This window comes from Erigeron canadensis, chromosome 3 (assembly GCF_010389155.1).
Source record: "Erigeron canadensis isolate Cc75 chromosome 3, C_canadensis_v1, whole genome shotgun sequence".
NCBI lineage: Eukaryota > Viridiplantae > Streptophyta > Magnoliopsida > Asterales > Asteraceae > Erigeron > Erigeron canadensis.
In genome coordinates, this window is record NC_057763.1 from 812,790 (window position 1) to 822,912 (window position 10,123).

The 10,123-nt window shown below is 34.8% G+C and overlaps 2 protein-coding genes across 2 annotated transcripts; one reads left to right on the plus strand and one right to left on the minus strand.

The window, feature by feature from the left end:
• Positions 1 to 1,003: 1,003 nt before the first annotated feature.
• Positions 1,004 to 4,393, plus strand: LOC122593451 (regulatory protein RecX). Its single transcript, XM_043765864.1, has 6 exons — positions 1,004 to 1,107; positions 1,232 to 1,458; positions 2,158 to 2,407; positions 2,849 to 2,941; positions 3,428 to 3,515; positions 3,869 to 4,393. Exons 1-6 carry the CDS (start codon positions 1,058 to 1,060, stop codon positions 4,151 to 4,153), a joined length of 993 nt encoding a protein of 330 aa, XP_043621799.1. The 5' UTR covers positions 1,004 to 1,057; the 3' UTR covers positions 4,154 to 4,393.
• A 656-nt stretch (positions 4,394 to 5,049) lies between these two features.
• LOC122590731 (LRR receptor-like serine/threonine-protein kinase RGI3) lies at positions 5,050 to 8,608 on the minus strand. The gene is made up of 2 exons (XM_043762908.1): positions 5,821 to 8,608; positions 5,050 to 5,729 (listed from the first exon to the last, which is right to left on the minus strand). Exons 1-2 carry the CDS (start codon positions 8,606 to 8,608, stop codon positions 5,275 to 5,277), a joined length of 3,243 nt encoding a protein of 1,080 aa, XP_043618843.1. The 3' UTR covers positions 5,050 to 5,274.
• Between the last annotated feature and the right edge of the window lie 1,515 nt (positions 8,609 to 10,123).

The following is a 10,123-nucleotide window of genomic DNA, read 5'->3' on the forward strand; positions in this document are numbered from 1 at the left end:
CGACTAACTGTTAAAAAAAAAGTCATGTGGACTTCAACATATGATGACGTAGATTTTAGTTTTTGTTTGTAAGTTTCTTATTAACGAGATGGGTACCCGCACAATGCGGCGGCGGTGGCGGCAATGGGTGGTGCTAGTGGCGGTGTTGGTAACGATGTGGTTATTAATCTAAAAGTAATAGACGTAAATTGTAGTGTAGTTATTTTATGGTTAAGATATGTATATTTTGTAAATAACTTTATTAAGAATATTATAGAGATATTAGGTGAAAGTATTTAAATTAATTAATAAAAGAGATAGATAGTTTGAAAAAATATGGGTGTAAAATATTTTAGGAATATATTGGGTAGATTTAATGTGTGAGTTAGGAATGTTTTGAAAATTAAGAGTATTTTGAATATTTTAAAGGTAAAGAGTTGAAAATGGGGTAATTTGTTTATTAATATAGTATAGATTTAGGAATAAAGGGTTTGATAATAGTGTAAATTAAAAGAGTAAAATAGAAATTTTAAAGGTAGAATGTTTAATTTTAGAGGGAGTAGTTTATTTATATAGGGAGTATAGATAATCACTTAGCATGATTTATTCAAAAGAAGCCTAGAATTTGAATCTACCCAAAACAAACTTGCCGAAAGAATTTTCTTTAACATTGTATATGAAAATAAATGTCTCAATTAAATTGCATCGTTAATTTTTTTTGTAAGACACATTTAAAAACTCTATATATAGATCTGGATATCATAACATTGATATTTGGATCCTGCCGATTAACTAACACCCATACGACCATACCCGAACAAAAAATTTCGTTCTATTTTATGTATCCACTTTTTTTTTTTGTATAAGTATCTTATTTTAGTGAACGTTGTAAAGTATCTTATTACAAAAAATAAATAAATGAAAAAACAATAACTAGTTACATTATTGGTCCCTATAGTTTCACGAAACAACTATCTTTGCCTAAAAGATATATACTCTTAAAATACCGCCTGTTCTAGGGTTTATGTATATACTTCTTACCTTTCAAACTTGAAAAAAATAAATTAAATAAAATGTGATGGCAATTTTCGCGGGAAAATTAATTTACTGTCCTGTATTGAAGCCCTGGTAAATAAATTACTGTCCATCTATTTCATTTCAATAGTAGGTAATTTGTATAAATTGTTATTTTTATTACTTTTTGATTGTGAATATGTGTATTATTTTATTTTTATTATAAATAATTAAATAGGGCTTCAAGGAAGATTATAGTTAGATGCTGTTCAAATTTGGGGGAAAATAGTTGTGTAAATGTTCCAGTTAGATACATTCCTAAGAAATTATCAAATGCTAATAATAAACCTAATGATTTTACTCCGGTTCCCAACGACTCCAAACGTAGATTCATCAAGCATAACTCGTCGAATGTTAAGTTTCGAAAGGTTAAGGAGAAGTCACCCGATAATGATTTTAAGTCAGGTATAATTCTTTGTTTTCCGGGTTTATTTGACTGTCGTTTTGAGTTTGTTGTTTAGTTGTTATTTAGTATAGTTGATAGTTTAGCAAAATCATAATAATATGAATCTGTAGTGTCCGTGTGATGCGATGATGATGATGATGATGAATAGTTCTAAGCAGCCTCTCTATCCGCGGGCAGGGTATGGCTGTCTACATTCAACCGGGATTGGGTTTATTGAGATTTTACAAAAATTTGAATTTTCATACAATCAAAACTAAAAAATTCCAACTGCTATGAGTGGCAGTAGTGTTGATGTAAGAAACGGGTGACGCGTCACTTTTTTTTCTTGGACTGAGAAAAGAGCTGATGTCGCTTTTTTTTTTTATTGATGTTTATCTTTCAAAGGGGAGGGAAGGTTTGCTTGAAAATTGTTGTTGGATCCTCTAGCGTGTAGCCTGGTCGGTTTCATAGATGGGGGTATTTTTATTCACCAGGTTTGATCCCCATCCAAGACGGGCTAATTAAGTTGGGCTAGTGAGGAATCTGATTGCTTTAAAAAAAGCTCATTGGTGAGGTTGGATCAGTTGGTTTGACCACCAATTTAGCTGGTCCTCACTTGACGTGCCTGGCCGTTTTGGTGTGGGCCAGTTACGCTTGATGGAAACTCAAGTTTGTAGGGGTGTCGTAGTTAAAGTAGATTTTGTGTATTTTTTGAACAGGTACTTTCAGGTCAAAAGAGACCGAAATTCGTAATTCGGTTATGAGATCAGAGGTGGGAGAATATGATTATAACTGGAGATCAAAGCCTAAGGATGAACTCAATGAGATTGATACCATGGAAGGTTATGAGGAGCCTATAGATGATGAACTTGACTTTCAAAATGGAAATTACGAAATTAAACATCTGGTGGTCGAATCTAGTAAAAGTAAAGAAGCTGAGATGGTAGCGGTTGGATTACTCGCAAAAAGGTTAGTATCCTTGCAAATTTGCTTAGAGTCTATTAAGAGTTCCGATGCTGTAGTTTTAGTCGATAAGTATGGTTGATTTTCTTATTGCTGATAAAAGAAAATATAAACACGCTCTCTTATCAGGATAGCATAACATTTAAAACTCAAAAATCTCTGCTGATTAGTTTCTTGTCGTAACCTATGTAGCAAAATATAGCAGAGACAAAGGGATAAAACATGATGTAGGTTTTATGCTTAGCCTGGATATCTACTTAAATCATATTCTAGAAAACATATAATGAATATTGCTAACATTCTTTATTGTGTATTTCCTTGTTTCATTTCCACTATCAATTTTCTTGGAGGATAGTTGGGAGATATAGTGCAGAAGATCTTATGGTTCTGTATAAATATGTTGGTCATCAGATCTTCTGGCTTTATGAATGCTCATTTTGTTTGCAGAACATATACAGCACTTGAGCTTAAGAAGAAACTGCTAGGAAATAAGTTCTCGCTTGAAGTTTCCAATGCCGTGATTTCTGACTTCCAGAACAGGTGCGTAATCAATACCATGGATCTTGATTTAGTATATAGGTAGTATGTCTTATTTACAATTTTGATGTAGAGGTGGCAAACAACCCGTTTTAGGGTAAATGGCCAAAATTGCCACCTCTAGAGTATTTCTTCTATCAACAGTTCTCCTATTTTATTCACTTCCATATTATGAGTGCTATTAGCTACTAAGGTTACATAATGTAGCTTTATTATCCACCGTTTTCTCTTTAAATCTTTTCTATGACGAAGATTATGGGCTATGCTCTCTTTTGCCTTTAGAGACGATAGTACATAGTGATTTCCTTGGAATACGATGATAGTTGATATTTTTTTTAAAGGTTACCCTTTCTTTTCCATTTCATCGTTTAGAGTTCTTTACTGTCACACAGGGCCAAAACCTTATGTCACAACTGCTGTTTAACGTTTCCTGTATGTTTCTTTATTGCTTATCTTTATGAAGTTTATAATTCCTTAAGTTCCTTACAGAGGCTTGATCAATGATCTTTTGTATGCTGAAGCATTCTCTCGATCGAGATGGTCTTCATCAAGTTGGGGTCCACTTAAAATTAAGCAAGTAAGCTGTTCTTCCCTTGATTATTTCTACACTATGATAAGTAGAAATTTAATAACAGAAGATGAAGTATCTGAGTGGCCAAGCTGTCACACATACTAGACCCTACCATGTCTATATTATAAGGACGATGGCAATGGTCTAGGCATGAGGCTAGGCATCAGAACCAATGGTCTATTGACTTTCAGTGTCCCTTTTATTAAACATAAACTTTGAAACAAATATATCATGTCATACAATACTGTGTTGATAATTTGATTTTTTCTTGCAAGGAAGAATAACTTTTTCTTGATTTACTTCTGTTAGTTTATTAGTAGTCATTAGCGTATCCCTTATGAGATCTGCTTCTGTTACAGGCCTTGACCAAAAAGGGTGTCAATGATTTGGATGCACAGAAAGCAATAAAGTCTGTTTTAGAGAATGATGAACCCGACGATGATGATCAAGTTTCAAGATTTGGATTGTCAAAGCCCTCGATGGACCATCTATTTTCCCAAGCTTGCAAGCAATGGCTTCGTGCTAAAGATCTTCCCAGTGAAAAACAAAAGTCGAGGATAATTGCATGGCTTCGATACCGTGGCTTTAATTGGGGCATTGTCAGTTTCATCTTGAAAAAGTTGCAATCAGAGCATCCTCCTTAAATGATGGTTAGTGATTTGGACTTTACTCACATTCATCTTTTCAAAATTGTAAGATGAAATCAATATAGGATATTTAGCATGTAACTTATGGATATTGTGAAAGTGTAAAATATAATTTGCTCTGGCGGGTCCCACTGGTTTGACTACACAACTATATTATGAGGGGGACCCACCTGCTCCACCAAAGTTATAACCTGTATTTCTGTTATTTATTGGAAAATGAAATGTTAACTAATGACACATATCTTGTAGACCCAGGTCTTCTATCATCAAAACTTTAATTATTTGCCCTAGTCCATTGTCTGCATTTCTACTTTCAATGCCTACGGCCTACCTTAACTAACAATAATAACAATAACAATAACAATAATAATAATAATGTTTTTTTGGATCTTAATGTCAATGCACCCTGTGCAACCTAATAATACATGTGATTTTTTTAACCCGTATACTTACAAATGGATCTTGTATCGGTGTGGGTTATGGGTTTGTTTTTTTTTTTAAATTTTATTTTTTTTTAGGGTCAAATAGGTTAATCAAAAGTTTAGCTCTAAAGGAAATGGGCCAGATGGATTGAAGAATGCATAAAACCTGCTAAATTATTTCATTCAAGAAGTTTTATTTTTAATGTTATTATATACTTTTTGGATCATTATAAAACCAATATGTTACCCAACCCATCCATTTTGCCACCTCTGTCTAATTGGTTACTAAGAAAGGGTGTAGCTGTTTTTTTTGGTTTTTTGTTAGTTGATGTTAAGCTGAGTTGTTATATTTGTAATAGAAAGCAATCACAAGTTTCTCTTGCTTAATTCTAGCACTGCATGTCGTGGTTTTGCTTAGAGCAGTTAAATACATTACCTAGCAGATGTACCCTGTCATTGAGGATGCATGTATTAAGTTTAGTACCAAGTCTTTATTGCTTTGCTGTAAACCTGTGAAGCTCACATGTACATGTGGTGTTTAGACCCCGGGCCCATGTGAATTAGTCCTGGGATGCTGACTCAGCTAAGATAAAGAGATAAAGAAACTAAGTTTTTTGCATTAAATTCTAATCACAAAAATCTGAAATTATCAATCAGTATCTAGCTTCTAGATAAAGACATATGGGTCCGAGGTCACTAGACTGAATCGTCTGGAAAGGTATAGGAGTGGTTAGATAAACCTTGTAAGGCCATGGTTCTAGTAGAAGGTGGAGTTGGTTTATGAACCAATGGACCCTGTTTTAGCTCTAGGTCTGACCGCACCGAGTCTTCATGGTGTATCTCCTTGAGCATTGCAACCACATCTTTCATGATCGGACGGTCGTCAGGGTGTGTGCTGACACAAAGAAACGATACAGCTAGCATCTGTAGCATTTCATGCATCTGAGGGTCTGCTCGACCTTTTAATCTGGAATCAAGAATGTCCACCGGCTCCCTTTTGTTATGCAAATGGTCTCGAACCCATTGGACCAAATGTGCACCCCCTGGTAAAGTTGGGTCTAGTGGATGCCTTCCAGTCAACACTTCCAAGAGTAATACGCCATAGCTGTATACATCAGTCTTTTCAGTAATCTGTTGTGCTGAAGCATGTTCTGCAATAATTTTAACCCAACATCTAATCAGTGAAAATAACTATTAACAATTAGATATCAATTACAAAAAACTGACGAATTTTTTCTTTACCTGGAGCCATATAACCGTATGAACCCGCTAGCTGAGGTCTCTGGATCTGCTTAGAAAGACCTTTGTCGTAATCGGTGACGACTCTAGCTAGCCCGAAATCAGCAAGGTAAGGTTGTAGGTTAGGACCCAACAGTACGTTCATGCCTTTCACATCTCCATGCATGATAGCAGGCATGCAATCATGGTGCAGATATGCAAGTGCATGAGCCACACCTAGTAGAATATCAAACCTAGTCTCCCATTGGGCTCCTTTTCCAGCTCCATGCAGAAGCGAGCTCAAGCTTCCATTAGGATAATAATCATAAAACAGAATCTTGATCGTCTGATTTGACCCCCATCCTAATAAACGAATTATGTTTTTGTGTCTGATTGAACTCAGTGTCTGAATTTCAGACCTAAAAGCCCCCGATTGCTCGGTTGACCACATCTTTTTCACTGCAAGTGTTTCCCCATTCATGGTTGTAACTCTATACACAACTCCTGAACTTCCGGTCCCAATAATGTTTGAATTTGTTAAGTTTCTAACTATATCATTAACTGAAACATCCATCTTTTGGTAAAATGTCATTTCCCATGTTTCATGGTCGTGTTTTGTGCTTGCCAAATGTGCCCGAACTAACATGTAAGTTCCTAGTAGGACTAGTACTGCACCAATACTGACAAGGATTAACATGGCTAGTTTTGCTGCTGATCTGGTATGGCCAGCAGGACCCTTTTGTGTATTGACTTCACTTGAAATGTAAAGTGCCGGATTTCCGGCAGTACTGGCAGGAGGGAGGTTATGAAAAAATGAAGTGTCAGGCAGTTGTCCGGTGAAGTCATTGAATGACACATTAAGACACACTAGATTTTGAAGGTTCTTAAGGACATCTAGTCGACCATTGAGTTTATTATGAGAGAGATCGAGGGTTGTTAGTTTGGTCAACCCAATGAACTCCGGTGGGATTTCACCAATGAACTGGTTGCAACTAAGATTTAAAGAGATCCCAAGTGACGGAATTTGTCCTATTTGTTTTGGTAATACACCAGAAAAACCATTGTTCCCAATATCCAAAAACTGCAGCTTAGTACAGGAAATAATCTCCCCTGGAATATCCCCAGAAAGCTGATTATTACCTACGTTAAGTTTTGTTAACTCTGTTAACGTGCCAACACTGCTAGTCAAAGAACCCGTGAGCCGGTTGCTAGACATATCTATGAGTTGTAAACTTATAGGAAGTGTATCAGGGATAACTCCAGTGATTCCATTAGAATGGAGATCAAAAAACTGAAGATTACCACAACCTGATATCGATCTAGGAATCGATCCATCAAATCTATTACTGCCCAAGTCAAGGAAAGTCAAACTCTTCAAGTATCCAATCTCCGATGGAATACTTCCGGAGAGTCTATTGCCACTGACTCTGAATCTATACAAATTTGTGCAGTTCCCGATATCGGGTGGGATAGAACCATACAAATCATTGGAAAGCAATAACAGTTTTCTGAGATTTTTCAGTGAAAATATTTCTTTTGGTATTGTACCAGAAAAATGGTTATTTGAAAGATCTAGAGCTTGAAGATGTTGGCATTGGGATAAAGATTCTGGAATGTTACCAGTTAGATTATTCTGCCACGTGAAAAACAGAGTCATGCTCTGTAATTTTCCAATCATAATCGGGATTTCGCCACTCAGTTGATTGTTGTCTAGTTCTAAATGAGTTAGATGAGTGCAGTTTGAGATTTCAGGAGGTATGTTACCTGATAACTTGTTGACGGATAATTGCAGTTCTCGAAGCTTTAAAAGCCTTCCAAAGCTCACAGGAATGCTTCCTGTTAACGAATTCTCTGATAAATCAATCGTCTTGAGCTCGGTGCAGTTTCCAAATTCCTCAGGGATTGTTCCTACCAATCCATTCTGCCATAGCAACGCACTCTCGAGCTTTTTTAGCTGCCCGATACTTCTAGGGATCGAACCAGTGATGTTGTTCTGGTGCAAATAAAGATTCATTAGCTCACTACAATTTCCAATTTCATCAGGAATCTTACCTGACATTTGAGAAGTGTAAATAGCAATTGTTTGAATTCGCTTCAGGTTGCCTATGGACACCGGAATGCTGCCTGAGATACTGGTTTCTGCCAGACCCAACACCACCAAATTACTACACTTTCCAATCTCCACAGGCAACTCCCCTCCAAGATTCCTGTTGCCACCAGCTCTGATCACTTCAAGATTTCTCATTTCTCCTATACTCTTTGGGATTGATCCACTCAACTGATTATCGTATATAATCAAGTTTCTTAGACTCGAAAGTCTTGCAATATCCACAGGGATTTCACCTTCAATGAAGTTGGAATTTAAATTCAAAGTCTGCAGCTTGACTAACTTACATATCTCTGATGGGATTATACCGGAAATTGAATTATTCGATATGTCGATAACATTAAGCTCTAGATAATCTCCGAATTCGGCTGGAATGGCTCCTGTAAGATTGGTGGAAGATAGTATGAGTGAATTCAAGTTTTTAAGAGGCTGTAAATTTGAAGGCAAGTTTCCTCGCAAATCTAGTGACTTTAGTTTAATGGAAACAACTTGCATTTGTGAGTTGCAATGAATCCCAAACCAAGTGCATGGATTTGGGTCTAAAATGTTCCATGATTTGAGTGATGCTGTAGATTGTGATGTGTTGTTGAAAGTGTTCTTCCATGCTAACAAAGCTTCTCCTTGTGAATCAATGGAGTCACAAATATGAGGGCAGTAAAAAAAGATGGTAAAAAGAAAGGTGAAGAAGAAGCTACGCAGAAGCATTGTTATTGAGAATAGCAAAAGAATGAGATGTGTTATGGGGATTGTTGAATGGGGGGAAACCCCATGTTTTGTTTATACAAGTATTGCACTACAAGAGATCTAGATCAAGTCTACTTTATTGTATCTTTTCATTTTTATATTTATGGCCCATATATAATTATTATTATAATGTAAAGATGACAATAGATAAATAAGTATGTCATCTTATGAAAGAAGTATTATAGTAATTGTTATCTCAATACTACTTTTATTTCATTCCACACATGTGCATAGATGTGGACAACACATGCATACATACTAACAAAGTACATCTCATTAAATAATACTAGTATGATTTTTCTATACAATTATTTAGTGTGTGTTTAGTTCAAAAAAACTTTTTTGTTTTTCATTTTCATTTTCTAAGAAAATAAGAAACGCGTTCAAATTGTAAATTTTTAGAAAAGTTTTCCTAGATAATGAAAATTCCCTTTTCCAACTTTTGCACTAAAATTAGAAAATTGTTTTTTTCAGTTTTTGTTTTCACTTTTCTATTTTCTAAACCTAAAATTAAAAAACAAGTGAATTTGAACATGTTTTCTAGTTTTCTAAAATGAAAAAATAAAAACTCCATCTTTTATTTTGAACGCGTTTTCAAAATTTTCAAAGGTTTTTTAGAAATGAAAATCTTTTCATTTTCTAGAAAACTAAAAATGGAAAACTTAAAAACATTTTTTCCAACTAAACGCGCCCTTAATATCTTACATATTTATGCTATAAAATAAGTAAATGCAGAAACGTATGTTAGAATAGTAAGTTTTATTGGTTTGGTACTAATTGATGGGTGCGACTGTTACGTACTGTAGAATTTTTGTGCTTGTAATACTTTTATTTAAGCTGGTAATATGTATTAATGTTGCTAGTAGATTGCTAGCTTTGTTGTTAATGAAATTAGTTCTGAAAAAACATAAAATTAGCTGTTCTGAAAAAAACATACTAACAAAGTACATCATATTAGATACTTAACTTTGTCATATACATACTTAATATCTTTCATATTTATTTATGGTATAAAGTACTCAATGCATATAATAGTTTGAAAATACATGTTAGAATTGTAAGTTTTTTTTGTTTGTTAGTTTTTGATAAGTGAGAGTGTGAGACTATTGCTGTTAAAAGAAGTTAGTTTTATGATTATGAGACTTGGGGTGTTTGCTTTTATGGTTTTGGTATATTTTCTTGCATGGTTTGGTTGTTTTTAACTTTTGAAGTAATTGTCACCAAACATGCATATATGGTCTTCATTTACAGTACTTTTTTTTTTCCCACTCTTTGGGTTGATTTTACATGTCAACCAATTTTTCACCAAATATTTATACATGCTCTAAAATCACATTACCTATATTAGTTTTGACTTTTGAGTTTTACTATTTTCACTCTTGCTTTGTTGTCCCGTTTTATGATCTTGATACACCCTTTTCAAGCCCAACCTTAGATTCGAGATGACGAAACGAAAATTTTTTGAAAAGAAATGTG

What these genes read in the sequence shown, in the direction of transcription:
- LOC122590731 (XM_043762908.1), bottom strand. Translation starts at nt 8,608, where the DNA reads ATGCTTCTGCGTAGCTTCTTCTTCACCTTTCTTTTTACCATCTTTTTT. An exon ending in ATACGGTTATATGGCTCCAG is followed by an intron (nt 5,730 to 5,820) that starts GTAAAGAAAAAA and finishes AAATTATTGCAG; the next exon opens with AACATGCTTCAGCACAACAG.
- LOC122593451 (XM_043765864.1), top strand. Translation starts at nt 1,058, where the DNA reads ATGGCAATTTTCGCGGGAAAATTAATTTACTGTCCTGTATTGAAGCCC. An exon ending in ATTTCTGACTTCCAGAACAG is followed by an intron (nt 2,942 to 3,427) that starts GTGCGTAATCAA and finishes AGTTCCTTACAG; the next exon opens with AGGCTTGATCAATGATCTTT. An exon ending in GTCCACTTAAAATTAAGCAA is followed by an intron (nt 3,516 to 3,868) that starts GTAAGCTGTTCT and finishes CTTCTGTTACAG; the next exon opens with GCCTTGACCAAAAAGGGTGT.